Raw genomic sequence first — 17271 nt, forward strand, 5'->3', positions numbered from 1 at the left:
GTTCAGCTTGTTACGACGAGGGTCTCCTTAGATCTTAGACTCCTTTCAATCACCATTCTAAGGTCCAAAACCATGATGTTCCTAGGCATAGACAATGGTAAAAGACCAGATGTCTCTCTCCCCTTCCCCCCAAATGCTTGGTTTAGAGAGTAAAGTCTAACAGACCAGCACTTGAAATCAGTTCTGCGCTACAAAGGGGCAAATGGACTAAGTCAGGTGATGTTGTCTGCTGGTGCTGTTTCTTTGCAAGATGTAGTTCTTGTGGCTGCCAGCTTGTCTTTAATGGCGTCAGTCCAGGACAGTAGTCGGATGATGAATAGTACTTTGTTCTTCTGATAAAGAAATAAATGTGCAGATCTCTGGCAAACTTCCCAGTTCCTTGTCTCTCCCATCAGTTAGAGGCTAGGCTGCTGCATCCAGGCTGAGGGCTAAAACCTGCTCATAACCATGTATCTGCTACTAAGGCAAACCGTGATCTTCGTTCTAGTTTTGCACACTGGGTCACTGATGTTTTATATTTAAAAGGTGAACTCACTTCACAGGTGAAATGTGGTGAATGTGCTTTAGGGCATGCAGCCCCTCGACCAGGACTGTAGCAGTGGCTGGAATTTCTATTTGCTAATCCAGATAAATTTTGGATGTATCTAGCTATTGTCAAGGATTGGGTGTTTTAGGCAGAGGATTTTGTGATTCGTTTCACTTCTGGCTCTTTGACACAAACTTGAGCCCGAAGACGGGTCTTAACAGCAAACGCTTAAACTAGGGATTTCATACTTTGAGTATGACGCTAATCAAGGTATGTAGTGAATTGTATCCAGAATGATTCCAAAGCGCTCAGCAAACCGTCTTTAAGCTTATCTACCTGCATATTACTTCACTTACCACTGAAATGCAGCCACTTCTGGATTGGATAGGTAGTTGGTTAACCGTTCCCTGCAACACTGCACAAGTTTAGACGCACAGCGAAGACCTGTTTGTTTTGAATAATGGAGAATTTATGGCCCAGGTGTACTAGTGTGTGCTTCATAGCATCTGTGTGGTCTGCACTACAGAGTTTTGTTGACAAAAATCAGCTTTTGTCATCAAAACAGTGGAGAGATGTACACACTAAAATGCTCCCCCCTGCAGATGCAACTCCCCTGCTATGCTGACACAATAAAACTACCTCAACAAGAGGTGTGGGGCTTCTGTTGGTGTAGTTAGGGCGACAGTGCCAGTGTAGACGCTGTGTTCCTTGTTGGCTGGGATTCTTGTTGTGAAGTTGACAAAAAAGCCAGGCAACTAGAGCCTAGTTGCCACCTGCTCCCCTGCAGAACTGGGGTGGTTGGACCCCCGCTCAGAGGGGAGCCTGGGCTCCCGGCAGATAGCTGGGGCGAGGAGGTGGTGCAGCTGGACCTGGAGAAGCCAGGGCAGTGGAGAGCTGGGGTGGCAAAGGGGGGGTAGCCTGCCAGGGGCCTGTGAGGCAGCTGGGCTCCCGGCAGGGAACTGCCAGCAGAGCTGAATGACCAGGCTCTCAGCTTCCCACAGTGCCCCTCTTTAGGTAGGTGGAAGTGTTCCTGGGGAGGAGGGTAGGTGTGGACATGAGCCACTGCAGTAATTAATGTGGTGACTGTAAGTTGACTTACCATAGGTCCACTTATCTTTGTAGTGTAGACAAGGCCTGTGTTGCAGGATATTAGAACCTTTTAGGCTGTGACACGCTTCCTAGCATGGATCTAGACCATTGGTGCCCAGACTTTACCTCTCACGGCCTCCCATTACTAGGAAGGAGTGTGTCTGTTGCTTGGGGCTGGAGCCGCAGTTGGGGGCAGAGCGGGGCTGGGTAGTGCTCCCTCCCCACCCCTGTGGGGGCTGGCCTGGGCCCTGCTGCATGGCCCCCCCCCCCCGAACATTCTTATTAGGGGGCTGAGCCCCACACTTTAGGGATCACTAATCTAGACCTGCCAAAAGCTGTGTTTAGACTGTAGGTGCCCATCTGTGCCAGATGGGTATTGCTGGTCTCACTAGGCTAGGAATGGAGATAGTCCCTCAAGTCAGAATATTCATACTGGAGCTGGATTTTTGCTTCTACTCTGAGGTGGGGGAGGAAATGCCAGGGGCATTTTACACCTTCTCCAAAAGGTCTCTATGCCAGCCTCCCTGCAAATGCTGCTGCTGCTCCACTTCAATGGATCTAAAATGCATCTGCCTGATTTCCAGCTAGTGCTAACTCCACACACAGATCATTTTGGTGCTGATCTCTTTGCATCCGGTCCTGAGCAGTCAATGCACCACTTATATTTCTGTCTAAACTAGAAACCAGGCTCCTTGGTAGCCTCTGCTGTAGCCCTTCTGCCCAGTTTTCAGATCAGATAGTAACTTCCACATCTCCTGAGGCTCTCAGCTCACTTATACCTTGCCTTCAAGCAGCGCACCGGATCCTGTGCCCCTTCCACCTGTGACGCTCCGCATCGGCAACAGGCCATCTGTAGTGGGTAGCTGAGCCTGGCTGATTATGTTCTTGAAGGCAGGTGTTCTATGCCTGGGCTTGCACTATGTTCTGAGTGCCTCTTTGCTGTTCCTCTGCAGAGCATTGTCTCCAAGAACTCCATGCAGTACCGAGGGAACTCGCAGCATGATGCGCAGGAATTTCTGCTCTGGCTGTTAGACAGAGTTCATGAAGACCTCAATAATGTAGTGAAACACAATGGCAGACCTCCATTGAAGGTAAGGCAAATCCAGTACAGGCCGGGAGGGGCATTTAGTCAGTAGTGGTTCCATGGAAGCTTTGTTTTGTTTAAAACATCTCTGTATGGGATTCCCAGCCACGATATCTCTGCTTTAAAAAACACACCGACCAGAGTGTGGTTGCAAAGAGCCTTCTCAGCCAGTGCCTGGTAAGTGTGCCCCAGCCCAGCCCAGCGTGAATGGTGACACCCGACTCTGCCACCCGTTAAGTCTGGCAGCTTACTGATCTCCCAAAGATACTTACCCAGTGCAGGAGGCTGCCCCAGTTGCCCCAATCCCCTCTGTGGGCCACCCATGGGAACCAAAAGCACTTGCAATTCAAACCCTTGACTTTGTCCTGGTGCATTCAGTTTAGGAGATCCTAACTTGGCTCTTCCCCGTTAGCGGTATGCGATTGACATGCCACTCCTGTGTGTCCTGGCATGCCTCCTTTAGAATTGCTTTTCCCTTTCAGCCTCCGCTGGAAGACGTTGCACTGCTTGAGGCATCAGGCTTTCCAATCAATAGCTCTTTCATACAGGAACTCTTTCAAGCCCAGTACAGGTACGGTAACTTTCAGCGCACCCTGCATGAGGGGGGTTTATGTGCATGTCTTTATAACACCAATACAATTATTTAATCCTTTGGGGCAGAGCCAGATGCAGTTCAGCAGCGCTGGGGGGGGGGGGGGGGGAGGGTGGCAGACAACTAACCCTCTGCAACCCTCCACTTTGTTTACAGTGTCGCTGTGTTTCCATGTCCCATTTGGTCAGACTCCCTTAGTGGTTGCCTTTGACTCCGGAAAATGAAATCTAAGAGATCTTGCTCCAAAAGAGAGCAACAGCCAGTTTCATTTCACTAAAGTCTCTGTCACTTCAGTAGGAAATTTACATTTGTTTCGCTCTAGCCAGTAAACCGGAGTACTTGTTTCATCCTTCACCCCCAACCCAATCCCGCATGGCATTTCCAGCCCGACTGGTCAGAGAGCAATGGTGTGGGATGCGATTCAGCATGTCTGCGATTTGCCTGGGCTGTGCCGAATCAGTAGCCTGTGGCATGAACTGGAGGCATGTGGTGGCTGCTTGAGTTTAGAATCCCAAACAAACTTGTAGCCGTTACATTTATCTAAGCTAATGAGGAGGCTTTCTAGCAGAAAAGAAATTATGAGCTTAGTCCTTCACTGTGCCTTTGTTCATGGGAATTAGCAGAGCTTTCCACCCTGGGAGCTGAAACTGAAGAAAAACAGGCCAACTTCCAAACTCTCCCAGCAGCGCTGCAGCCAGTGTAGGAGACTGACTGGTCAAAGAGTGTGTCACTGAGGCTCCCCAGTGGCAAAGAAATAAACCTGAGGTGTTACAAAATCCCGGCCTAGACTTGTTAATTTTGGATATTAAATACTCAGTGCGTGCGCATATGTGGAGTCTCCTTCCCTTCTGACTGAGGGAGACTGAGGCACCTGCTGTGCTGTCTGCATAACTATCCCCTCCCCCAGACATGTGGGGAAAATAGTCTTTGTCTGTCTCTTTATATTAAATCAAATATGGGTGAACTGTTCATTTCAGAAATGGCTCAGTGGAGGCGAAGTGAAATATTAGAGCTGGAGCCTGTTTTCCTGCAAGCCCTGTAATAAACGAGCTCAGAGACTAATTACTGAGTGCGGATCTGGGAATTAGGCACCTTTCACTGGCAGCAACGGTTTGTCTGCAAAATCTGTGCAGAGCCCTGCTGGAGTGTGTGGGGGAAGGGGACTGATTCAGAGGGAACAGCAGGTCACTTGTTTGTGTTCTTGCTGGTTTGTTTGTCCCTAGTTCAATGAGTGACGTAACTTTACCCCATTAATATTTTAATAGGTCCTCGCTGACGTGTCCTCATTGTCAGAAGCAGAGCAACACCTTTGACCCTTTCCTCTGCATCTCTCTGCCAATTCCTCTGCCTCATACGCGGTAAGGTGCTAATCTGTGCCTCAGTTACATTTCTGAGAGTCCTTCCCAATGCTTGGTAGCATCACAGATCTTAATATAGAAGAGACTGAGAAGCCCACAAGGTTTGTGGCAGATTGCGGCTGCATTGAATGAATCAGTACAGCTGTGTTCTGAAGGAGCCCCCCAGCCAATGCTGAAAAGAGGAGAGCTGTTTCTCAGCATTCCAGAGGTCTAAAAGCTTTCCCATTCCAAACCGAATAGAAACAATACAGATTGAAATTACATTTTGGGTTAAAGTTTTGCTCTGATTTTGACTTTTTAAAAAATTGTTCTTTAGGTCCACCAAGGGTAGGAGAAGAAGTAATGAGCTTAGTTTGCAGCAAGAGAGATTTAAGTTGGATATTAAGAAAAACTTGCTAGCTATAAGGCACTGGAAGAGGTTATTTAGGGAAGTTGTAGAATCCAAGTCATTGGAGGATTTTAAGAACAAGTTGGACAAACACCTTCCAGGTATGGTCTAGATATACTGGGTCCTGCCTCAGTGCAAAGGATGGACTAGATTAGATTACCTCTTAAGGTCCTTTCCAACCCTACAATTTGTATGATTCTATAATATAAACATTTTAAAAAATTTAAACCGAAAAAGCAGAAAGGCTGTATTGACAAATTGGCTTTTGCCAATGAGAAAATGTTTTGGTGGAAAATTTCCAGCCAGCTTTAGAAAAGAGCCTGCAAAAATGCTTCCCCTTTCTCTTTAACCCAATGGATTTTCCCAGCAGCACTCTTTCCGAGTGGCTTTAGTATGTCAGTTTTGATTGATTTGGGCCATGTTACAAGGATCCTTGAGGTAATATTGATTGCCCTTCAGTCCTAGAATCATAGAAATGGAGGGATGGGAAGGACCTCAAGAGGTCATCTAGGCCTCATTGAGGAACTGTGTTTAGTCTGTGATTCCACTTATTTGGCAGTGCATAGAGTAGAGGCTGACACCATCGAGAACGTACCTACAACCTGGAGTAAGATTGGTGTCCTCCCCTCCTTTATTTAAAGGTCTGGTAGACATTTGGGACTCCAGAGCATCTGCTGGGTGGGTCTGGTTGCCTGAGTAGTTCCAGTGTATCATGACCCAGAATGGTCATGTATGACTTCATTACTTACGATGCAACCAGCATTGTGGTCATTCATAGAGCCATCGAATTGGGAGCGCTATGTGAGAAGTAGGCTGGGGTCATGACTCAAAGACTGAGTGATATCCTTACACCATTTATCTATCCCGAAGTGCTCTAGAGAGTAAACATCATAACAACCAGATGAGAAATGGTCTGTGTTCTTGTGATGTGTGCAATGTACATGATTCTACAGCCTGCGTTGTCCATCAGTCCAAGCTGAACTCCGGTTGAGCTTGTTTTCCTAGGTTCCGTGTAGAAATGTTCAGCCATCCCAAAGCAGTTCTTCCTTGTATTCTCTGTAGGCCTCTCTATGTCACTGTGGTGTATCAAGGGAAGTGTTCGCACTGCATGCGCATCGGTGTGGCAGTGCCTCTGTCTGGGACAGTGGCGAAGTTGCGTGAAGCGGTATCCAGGGAAACCAAGATACCCACTGAGCAGGTAATGGCTGGTCTTTGGTCACTGTTGGTGTCCTGAAGGAGTTCTGATGCATCGTGCTAGTTGCTATGGCAGGTAACAATGGACGCTCGGGATTCAGGTCAGTGGACCTGTGTGCAGGAAATGGGAGAAGGCAGAAACTAGGTTAACGTGCTGTATCTTTCTTGTAACTCACACATGAATCGGTTTGGCTATCTGTAGGTTACACCAGCTCCCTGCTCAGGCCTCCAGGCTGCACTGCTGCTCCTGCTCCTTTTTGCTCCATTATTTGAGGAAGGGAAAGCCTGGTGTGTGTGTTTGACAGCCCTACAGTGATTGTATGTTCACATGTTCTCTGCTCACTGTTGAGAAACCAGCAGGGGCTCATGGGAAATGTCCTGGAGTTTTGAGAGTCCTGTGGGAAAACTACTAAGACATAGGATCCCACAAAAACGTGTGTGCATGCGTGCGTGCCCTTGATCCCAGCTGCTCCTTCATGGTCAGGCCTCTCCCCCACTTCTCATCGGGTGATATTGTAAGACTGGAGAATTCCAATCCTACATGAGGAAAATTCAGCAAAAGGCCATTCCTCAACTTCTCTTGCTGTCCTGGGTGCCCTTCCTCCCCTGGTGCTGACTTTGGTAGCTCAGCTGTGGCTGGCACTGCTGGTCTAAGGGCTGCTGTTCCATTTCTGTCTTCTAGATTGTGCTAACGGAGATGTACTACGATGGGTTCCATCGCTCCTTCTGTGACACCGATGACTTGGACACAGTTCATGAAAGTGACTGCATTTTTGCCTTTGAGACCCCCGAGATATTTAGGCCTGAGGGGATCCTTAGTCAGAGAGGTAAGTGGGTAGGTCTGCTTTAACGCCCCTTCTCCCCAACTCCACCTCTACTGGAGTATTGGCTGAAGGGAATTTGTTTGAAAAGGGGGCATTTGGTAATATGAACTAGTGATGGAGAGGAACATGGCGTCTGCTGATTCCTGACTCAGAATTGGGCTCTGTTTCCATGGGCTGGCACTCCAGATGCAGCTGGCTTAGCTTGGAACCTGGTGGAGGGACGGTGCTGAGCAACTTGTCACAGTACAGGGTAACGCACATGTATTTCTCCATAGGTAACTGGTACACAGTGGGCCTCTTTTTCTTGAAGGTGCATCTTCAAGAGATTGGCTTCAGAGGGTAGAATTTGCATTCCCCTCACCTTCAGGTGCTTCCTAGGAAATCCACTTCACACACGTTGCAAAAAGGACTTTGAAGGGTCCAATACCTTTCAGGGATTGCAGTATTCCTGTTTTCCTGCTAAAGAGGTTCCATGCAATCTCATGATAGTAAATAAACATTTGCATTTCTGATACAATGTATCCCGATTCTATAATAAGATTTATAATATTATAATAATATATATATTATTATTATAATATATTATATATATATATTATTATAATAAGGTTATATCAATAATGAATAGTTAATTCAGTAACGTTCATTCAGGATATTACGGGATATTGTCAGTCTGTTGCAAAGCCCTCTGCAGAAGTGGGTGTAATTAGGTTCTGACTGACATTCTAGGGAATACATTGATTGATTGCCTGGACAGATGTGTTCTCTGGATAGCAGTTTTGCCATTACTTGTCTGTTATCTGAATGGGTGAAATGTAAAACAGAGCTTCAGCTAGCAAATCAGTACGCCTCCTTTAAAAGTCTGGCGTGGTCTGACCACCAACCTGCCTGATTTCCCTCTTTAGAACCTGTGAGACTGATCTTTCATGAGCCCCATTTTTCCCTTGCTACCCAAGACCTGTGGATGAGAACTTGAGACCTGATTCTCCCACTTCTCGTGCAGTTTCTAGGGATCATGTCTCGTATCCTGTTTTTACCAAAAGGGTCAGTTGCCTCAATTCTGGATTGAGGCTCCCCACCCCCCGGGAATTTTACAAGCAGGCATTCTTTGGACCAAAGGAGAAATAGGTCAGGGGTGCCTTCCTGTGCAGTGGTTCTTAATGCACTGCTTTTAACAGCAGAAGAGTCAAGCAAGGGAGTTAAGTTTTCAGGGCTGATTTGTCTTTCTCTGCATAACTCAATCAGCCAATTTTTCTTCAGCTGTTCATAATTCCTTTTCCCCAGTCATTTTTTGCTTTTCCTTTTCCCAAAAAGACTACTGAGACACTTTTCTCTCTGCTTTTTCTTCTACAGTACTTTTTTTCCCTGCTGTTGGCACTTGTGCAATTCACACTGTTACAGATCCCAAACACGTTGTCATCCTGTATGCTGCAGTTCAGGCAACTGCCACTGCATTTCCTCGTAGTGGCCCAGCAAGGGCACTCACTCTCAGGCACCAGCTGGGGAGCTAGAAGTGTGAGGGTGGCTGTTCTTGTTGGGGTGCTAAAGGGAATTACAGGGGCAGCTGCCCTGAACTGCAACACAACCTAAGAAGCTAAAATTTTGCTATGAAAATCAGATTCCTGAATCCTAACCACCAGCAATAAACAAAATGTCCCCTCTTTGTAAAGCCCTGGGGCCCCAGTTCTCTCCTAGTCTGAGTAACTCCCATTCAGGGAGTAACTAACTCAAATCCTGCAGGATGAAAACCCTGCGTTTCTCTGGTCTTCTTTTGCAGTAGCTGGTGCTAACATGCTTCAGCCAATTCATGCATTTTCCAGCTGAACCGCATGCTGCTGGTGCACAGATGGGGAAGGAAACCAAAGGAAGCTAGATTTGCTGGAGCTCTGTTAGCAATTTGGCAGAATACCATTTTCACCAACTAGAGGAGGAAACATCTGGGCGTGGGGTGTAGGAAAATAAAAGTAAAGCTTATATTTGAAAACGAGCAAGATTTTTTTTTTCATTTACTCTTTCAAATAATTCTCCTTTTACATAGAAACAAAATAAGCTGATCTAAAGCTGCAGGTGCATGTGCAAACAATTGAACTGGGTTTCCAGTGTAAGGAAGTAGGGTGGGTGTGTGTGGGTGTGCACGCTATATTGTATCTCTGTTGTATAGAAATAATCACATATATAAAATAACTTGTTTAGTTTTAAAAAGTATTTGACAATGAATCGAATAGAAGTGATACAATCTAGAGGCCCTGATTTTACATTGGCATGCTGTCCTAAGGTAAAGAAGGCTTCTTGAGAGCATGTGCCCTCCCCAGGGAAGTGTCGACAAGGGCCCAGTAGCAGAGGAAAACCATGTAAAATGCCTTCTCTCCCCTAATGTTTCAGGAATTCATGTGAACAATAACCTGAATAACTTGAAATACAGCACTGACCACCACAGAACATCTTTTACACAAGGAGCGGTGAAATCAGGGAAACTGGAACCCTCTCCTCGGTCTACAGCAAACGACAAGATTGTACTGCTGGTCTGCAACAGAGCATCTACTGGGCAGCAGGGGAAAAGGTAAAGGCCAGCTTCAAGGCTGAAGCTCTGGTTGTGGCCTCCGCAATAAGCCAGGATTCACTGTTGTAACTCTCCATGTAGTGAGGTGACAACAGAGCCGCCTCTCTGGAGCCACGGAGTCAAGTCCGAACTCCTGTTGGGAGCCGGAGCAAGGTGTGAAGGCTCCCTGGCCCCCTAAAAGCATGATATGCTCAGTGATGTAGCCGTTGGATTCATTTGAAGCCATTCATGGTTGAGTCTGCCGTTAAACAGGGATGACAACTGTGAGCGCTAAAGGGAAGCTGGGTGTGTCATTGGGAATTAGACCTCTTCCGGTGGTCTGAAATCACCTCTGGTGAGCCAGCCTGTTCTCCGAGAGTGTTGCGGGCCACATTCGTACCGGATATACCTTCCTACCAAACGTCAACTCGACCTGCTCTTGTGGAGGTCTTGAGTGGGCATGGGAAAGCTCTTCTAGTGGGAGGTTTATTCTCTTTCCTCATCTTCATGTTGGCAAATGGCTGAACCGGTGATGATCACACTTTGCAAAAACTCACTTTCAAGTGGGGACTGGGCCTGCGAAACTTCAGCTTGAAAAGGGGAACTTCTTGGTGGGAAGTTACAGCCAAGTGAAAAAGGCCCTTTTGAATGTGACTGCTCAGACAGCCTTACCAATAAGGGTCTGTGTGTGCTCCAGTTGTACCTCTAAATGTTCACCCTCCCCCAAATCCATCTGGGCCTGATTCTGATCTCAGCGGGTCTCAGAGGCCTGGGCTCCACTGAGGTCAGTGGAGTTGGGGTGAGGGTAGAATTAGGCCTCGTGTTTTTCTGAGATGGGAACTGGAGTTAATGAGGAGAAGGGTGAGCTATGCCATGGGCTTTGGTGGGGCAGTGCTGGAAATCTCATACAGAGTGTCATCTTTAACTTTGAAACTCCAGGCTTTGGCAGGGTTGATGCTATTCAGTGTTGTGCTGTATATGTGCAGTGAGAGAGGGAAAGTAACATCAGCCATCATTATCATGCCCTCAAAAAGAGTAGTCTTTCAACGGCTTCTTGAAACGTTACTCCTTTCAATAGGTTTGGCCAGCCCTTTGTGTTGCACTTGGAGAAAACAATTGCTTGGGATCTCCTCCAGAAGGAAATCCTGGAGAAGATGCAGTATATCCTGCGGCCCTCGGCCTGCATTCAGGTAAGAGACTGACCCTTCTGCTCCTGGAATTTCCATCACTTTGTAGCTTGAAGCTGAATCAAGTTGATTGGAGGTGGCGAAGGTGCTGTGTGTGACGATGGACCATTCCTTAAGTGAAATGTTTACTGGGGTGGGTATACCGTGCAGTCTGCCTGTGTTTTCCATTTGCTAAATTGCCCACTTTTATTTACCACATTGAAAACTTACAGGTGCTTGGCCTTGGCAGGGGCTGAATGAAGTCAGTTTCCTATGGCTGTTGCATAAAGGATTTCCGCAAATAGCTCTGTGTGCCTTTCTGACAGCAGCACACTGTAAGAACTCTTTCTTTCCTCTTCCTTCCATAACTGAAATCAGTAAGTAGGAGGCATCTCTGCCTTTTACACCTACTGGAGCAGAGCCCTTCGGTCTGAATGATAGAGCCCGCCAAGTGTTCAGCTCTCATGTTTGGAATTTTCCTCTGCTATGAAAAGCACAGGTTTGGCAAAATTGGGATGAGCAGGTGTCTAATTTTGATGTGACCCATGTTAGGGGAGGACCAAAGGAATCGCCCTGGGGCTCTGTTCGGGATTAAAGTCCTGGCGAGTATACAGAACCTTGTACGTTCTTGGAGTGCCATATTGATATTCATTTCATTCTCAGGTCAGGATGCAACTTCTGCGGTTAAGAGAAAATCCCATTGTGAAGCCCCCTGAGCCGAGGCGAGCATGAGAAATGCAATGCCAAGGGGAGTAGATGAACTAGAGTGCTCTGTGTTTGGGTTCAGCCTGATAGGGGCACTGCTTGCCTTCAATCTTTGGGGGAGGTGTTGGAGGAGCTGAGAGCAGACTAGATGGCTAGCCAGAGAATTTTCTTGTCCCCTGAGAACTTTTGACTAAACTCTGTTTAGAACCCATGCTGATCTTTCCAGCTCTTCGTTCCTGGAGAATTTCTGCCCCAATCAGTCCTTTGTGTATAATTGTTTCAATGAGATGATTGCTCATTTTCTTCACGCCCCCACTCATAAGCCTCAAACTGTTCACAGTTTAAATTGCGAAAATCTGAGGCTTGAAGCTGTAATGAGTCATTTGTAAGATCAAACGTGCCATCCTTTATTTTGTAGTTCTGCCATTAACATTCTTAATTGAGAAATGCCTCGCAGTAAATGATTCCCAGCTATATAACGAACAATCTGAGATAAGACATAACTTTCTCACAAGACCAGCCCTGTTTGTTACCTCCTACGCCTCTGAAGAAGAGTCAGTCACGTACTGCCAAGACTTGGACACATTAGTTGCTGACTGGTTTCGTGGCTCCCACAAGTGTGCGAGGTGGTTCTTAGGGCAGACGTGTCTGTTGGAAAACTTCTGTGTAAGAACCAAGCGGTGGGGGGAGAGGAGGCATTGCCTGATTGCTAGGGAGGAGTTCCTGGTCATTCTCCCAAACCTCAGCTCTTTCAAGTGTCCCTGCATTGGCTTCCAGGTGCAGGAACATCTACTCTTAGCTCAGTAGCCACAAGAACTTCACCTATTTGTTTTCTCCTGCAAAACGCATAACCAGAGGGACAGATCCTGCCTTGGCCCCTGTGGGGAGGGAACCAGCCTCTTAGAATAAATCCAACTTCAGTCACTCAACCAGTTCACTTTTTTCCTGTTTACCACAGGTTTGTCCATTCAGCTTGCGGGTGGTTAGTGTTGTGGGCATAACATATCTATTACCTCAGGAGGAGCGACCTCTTTGCCACCCCACTGTGGAACGGTAAGCAAGGCCCTTGTTCCCCCAGTGGGGAACAGTATTTCCCAGTTCACTCCTTGCTTGTTCTGTGTTGCAGTTCAGTATTGCTGCCTCGTCCTTAGGAGACTGTTGCCTTATGTGTGGGAGCACAGATAGACTTTCTAAACCTGGAGGGCCATGCACATGTGTTGTTTTGTTGTAAGAAAATTCCATTAGAAAAATCCATGATAAAACTCTTACTTGACACTACTTGGAGAATGCGAATGAGTGAGTGGAAATGTGTGGGGGGAGAAGATGAGAGGCAGGTGGGGGGGAAGGAGAGGGTAAAAGACTATACTTGGCTTACAGTCATTTTACTCCCTTAATGTACTTAGCAAGGGCCGTGTTCAGCTGTGCCCAGGGCGGGACCATCTCTAGTAGCAGGAGGAGTTCAACTTACAGGCCTGTTGCTGGCACGAGACATGCTAGTGTCTGAGGGAAAGCAAGGAAGGGTCTGTGGACTCGAAAACGGCATCTCTAAAATTGGATTTCTGCTCCGAGTAGAACACGTTAATAATTCTGCCTTTCCCTAGCCCCTCCCATCCCACAGCACTTCAGGAGCCACTTCACCCATCGCTGCAATGCACACACACCTAGGTTCTTGGAGAATGTGTTGATATGAGTCATATGCGTAGCTAGAATAGATTGGAATGCAAAACCATATCAGCAGCATGTGACATCACTGCATTACCATTAAGACAACCAGTGAAGCAAGAAACTGTACCCAAGGGAATATGATGGCCAGCAATAAAATACTGAAACAATGGGCCTGTTAGAAGTACCACCGACAGATCCCCAAACTGGGGCAAAGTCTCATGAGCATCACTCTTCCGTTATGAGCTATCGCACACTGAGTGATTAGGACCTCCAGTTTTGGAGGTGATATAAACCCTTTAAAATTCTTGCAGGTCTTGTTCATGGGGCAGTCTTGATTACAGACAGAACGGTCATTTTTCAAGGGAGGAAAACACTGGAATCCAGTTGGCTAGCAGAACTTTTGGTTCATGCATTGTTTCTCTGGTCATATATTTTGCTGGCTTCAGAACTCACTGTTTGAGTTTATTTCCTTGCTCCATTTTGCAGAGTGAAGTGTGTCTAGCAAGTAGTTTTTCTGGTATCCTTTCTTTATTCTATTCCTTGCTGATGATAGCACGAAGGAAAATTCCCCAGAATATCTGGTCACTTTTGTGGCTGAACACCTTATGGATAAGCTGTTCTGGCTGGATTTGTTTGAGTAGCCTGTCAGTATCTATTTAGCAGCAGTAGAATATACTTGCTTCTCTGGTCCAGCCAAGTTCCTACCATGTAAGGCCCTGCTAGGTTTGTTTGGTGGTTGAGGGTAGGGGATATATAGTACAGGTCTAACTTACAATGTCTGCTTCTCTCTCCAGGGCACTGAAGTCATGTGGACAGGGTGGAACTGCTCATGTGAAGTTGGTGGTAGAATGGGACAAAGAGACTAAAGATTAGTAAGTATGGTTGTATTAAGTGCGGGGAAGTGTTTGCAAACAGCCTGGCATGATAGGAAATGCGGCAAAATGTTAGATCCCATAGAATCTCCAGCTTCAGAGATGTTCAGGTGTAGATTGTAGCTGTAAAGACAGGAGCATGTAGCGATTGGAGCGTCCGTGTGGTGGAATCCTAACCTCTGTCTAGCCTGGATTCGTAATATCAGAGCTGGCTTCCCAATCGCGAACCTTTTGCTCCATGTGCACAGCTCCCATTCTTGTGGGAGGGGGTCTTAAGGGAAATACATGGGGCGGCTTTCTGCTATCAGATCCAGACCTGAGGTTGGGAGGGTGCCCCCTGCCCCCACTTTCCAAAACTGCTCTTGCCTTTAGTTAGTTGCTGTAGAGCAGCCTCTTACCAAGGCAGTGCTGGCTCCCTGTGGGGTGGGACAGATCAAGCAAGTGATATATCTCCAGCCTTGCAACAGCTCATCTGTAACGGGGAGGAATTGGGGGGGGCGTGTATTGTACAGCTGGTAAATGCCTTGTTTCTCTGGTGCAGTTTGTTTGTGAATATGGAGGATGAGTACGTCCCAGACTCGGAAAGTGTCCGTCAGCAGAGGGAGCTTCATCATCAACCTCAGTCCTGCACTTTATCTCAGTGTTTCCAACTTTACACCAAAGAGGAACAGGTAGGAGCCCAGGACCTGGCCTCTTTCCAGATGGAGCAGGAAGTCGGGGAGGAGAATGGTAGTCCATCCTCTTCTCTGCTGCTGTAGTCAGTTCCTGTGCTGCCTAGATTCACTAGCTTGCTGGAGCAGCTGTTCTCTTCTGCGAACATTGCTTCATTGGGGTATCAGAGGCCCAGTTCAGATCCTCCTCCTCCTCCTTGGCAGTGTCCTCCTCCTGAGGGAGTACTGCTTCCTGCAGACAGTGGGGGCTTCTTTTTATTCTCATGGGAATATGCTATTGCGTGTTTCCAAGTCTCTGAGGCAGACCGGAAGGGATTTTCCTCTTGCAGTGCAGGCTGCCTCTAAAACCCTCTACACATGCCCCTGGGAACTACATTGCTCAGTCTGAGCTTCCCTAGCAAGCATTCCGAGGGCTCCTTCTCTCCAGGGATCTTGCCTTTTTCTTACCCAAAATTAATCTCCATCTACCAAGGAGCACTACTGGGAAGGCTGGAGACACCTAGTCTAGACCCTGCTGTACTTAACCTCTTGTAGAAGAGCTGCTTTAAGCCTATGCAGTGTTCGAGGGAGAGACTGCTAGCTTGGTACCAGGCACCTTCGGGGAGCAGGCTTTTCCCCACTTCTGGGGGAGACGTCCTGTGCATGATCAACATGGGGCTGCACAGGAGGGGAACATGCAGATGTCCCTTTTAATGCATGCACATGTGATCTGCATGCCTGGCCACAGAATGGACTCTCACTGTCCAGAACATGGCTTCATTTTTTGGGCCAGGTGCTGTAATTACACATCGAAAGCAGTATAGTCCCAAAGCTAATTTCAAGCTGTCCTGTAGTGGTTCAAGGGCGTCCGTACCAACCTCAGGGCAGATTGTTAAAAACCAGGGCACCAACCCCAAACTGGTGGTGAGTTCTATACTTGGATGTTACCAGCCATTGTGGAGTGTAAACTCCTTGGGCACTATAACAGCCTAACTGTGGAATAACAGACAGACCCGTTGGGTACTCCAATCTGTCTTGCTACCCAGCTAAACTTACTTGTGTGATAGAAGGTTCCTTACACCAAGTAGAACAGTAATATTCAGGATACTTCCAGTATCAAAGGACCAGTCGCTTACCCCAGGCTGTTTGCACTTTAGATCTCACCCCAGAGACAACACTTGTGGCCAATCCTATAATAAACTATCTGAAGATTGATTGTATAGGAAAAGGATACAAGAGGGTTGTTGACAAGGTTAAAGCAGGTAAACCTAGGTAAACACAAATGAGTTAGAAACTTCTATTGCTTTTGAACCTTAAGACTGTGATTAGCAAGCTCTATACGTCCTTTAACAAAGCACGGGGGATCTTTTGCTTGTGGCAAATAATCCTTGCCCTTCAGAGTCCAAGCAGCATAGATATACAGACGTACATTCCTCCGTGTTAGGAGGAGCTTTCTGCTTTGAGCTGCAGACTGAGCTGATGGGAGGAATTCACTTGCAAGAGTCATCATGGGGAGTGGAGGAATGGGGGTGGGGGGCGAGAGTATAAACAGTCTTTTGTCCTTTGATGTTTCCCTCTAGCCCATCTGGTGCTGATGGGCCTTCCTTGTCAGGCAGGGTAGCACATCTTCTGTTGTAGACCAGCGTTTCACCCTAATTGATGTTTCTCCTGTCTGCTGATTTGCACTATTACAGTGGCTTAGAATGCAAATGTTCAAATCCTGCCTTGCAGTGTGGGATGCAGATGTTGTGTGAAATTAATGCCTGCAGCAGCTCATGTACATTCAATAAAGTCTAACCACTGAACATGTCCCTGTAATCCTAACACCTATTTTAACACTGTGAACACACAGGTGAGCCAGGCTGATTCCAGCTGTGTCTGTCGGTGTCAGTTGAGCCATGGGGACCTGGGCCTGACTTGGTGCCTGCTCTGCCAGTGTCGTACAAGCTGTGTGGTTTTTAAGCATTAACCCTTCCAGCCTCTTCCGTTGCTTGAGTCAGAGCAGAGAGAACACACTTATTATATAGGTTGTTGTCAGTCTGTAAGTGGCTTCTGGGCTTCTAGCCTGGTGCTCGGCACTGAGCTGTGGTTGGACAGTGATTCATCCCATTTCTAAGAAGTGGTTTCCTTTCCCACTTACGGACTTTCTTTGGGGTTCTAGCTCCATGTGTAAATGGGATAGGGAGGAAGGGGTTCTTGCCTAGAGCATTGTGCGTGAGATCCCAAATAAGCCCGTGCTCTTCCAGTTCTAACTGGTGGGGGATTCCGATTCCCCTCCCTCTGGGTAAGTGTGTTCTCGCCAGTGGCAAAGAATTGCTTTCTTATGCTGCCAGCCCTGCCCGTTTTTACCTTTCTGTGTGTATGGCCATGGAAGGGGATGTGGGAAGTGTGCAGCTGCACTGGCTGAAGTGTCTCCTGTGTCCAGCCCCCTCATGTTTATATGCACCACCAATGTGGAGAGCGTTGGGGAGTTCTCCTCCTGCAAAGGTTCCTCTGCATAGCTGGGAAGCCCTGTTGGCCGGGGGTGACCGCCAGGCAGTGAAGGTGTTCGGGGCAGGCGTCTGGATGCACTGCGTCTGAGTGCGTAGGTGAGCAGTGGCTGTGGGTTAATGGTCCAAG

The 17271-nt window shown here is 47.3% G+C and overlaps 1 protein-coding gene across 1 annotated transcript in view; it reads left to right on the forward strand.

Annotated features, from left to right (window-relative positions):
- The window catches only part of USP31 (ubiquitin specific peptidase 31), a 55211-nt gene that overhangs the window by 24740 nt on the left and 13200 nt on the right, over nt 1-17271 (forward strand). The window contains exons 2-11 of the mRNA XM_067534104.1: nt 2569-2706; nt 3182-3270; nt 4557-4649; nt 6100-6235; nt 6914-7058; nt 9438-9615; nt 10673-10784; nt 12424-12518; nt 13925-14002; nt 14544-14673. Of these exons, the coding sequence (XP_067390205.1) occupies nt 2569-2706; nt 3182-3270; nt 4557-4649; nt 6100-6235; nt 6914-7058; nt 9438-9615; nt 10673-10784; nt 12424-12518; nt 13925-14002; nt 14544-14673 (1194 nt within the window). The remainder of the gene's footprint in view (nt 1-2568; nt 2707-3181; nt 3271-4556; nt 4650-6099; nt 6236-6913; nt 7059-9437; nt 9616-10672; nt 10785-12423; nt 12519-13924; nt 14003-14543; nt 14674-17271) is intronic.

The sequence above is a fragment of the Emydura macquarii genome, unplaced genomic scaffold, assembly GCF_026122565.2.
Source record: "Emydura macquarii macquarii isolate MOO-44397 ecotype Brisbane River unplaced genomic scaffold, CSIRO-AGI_Emac_v2 contig_3390, whole genome shotgun sequence".
Classification (NCBI taxonomy): Eukaryota; Metazoa; Chordata; order Testudines; family Chelidae; genus Emydura; species Emydura macquarii.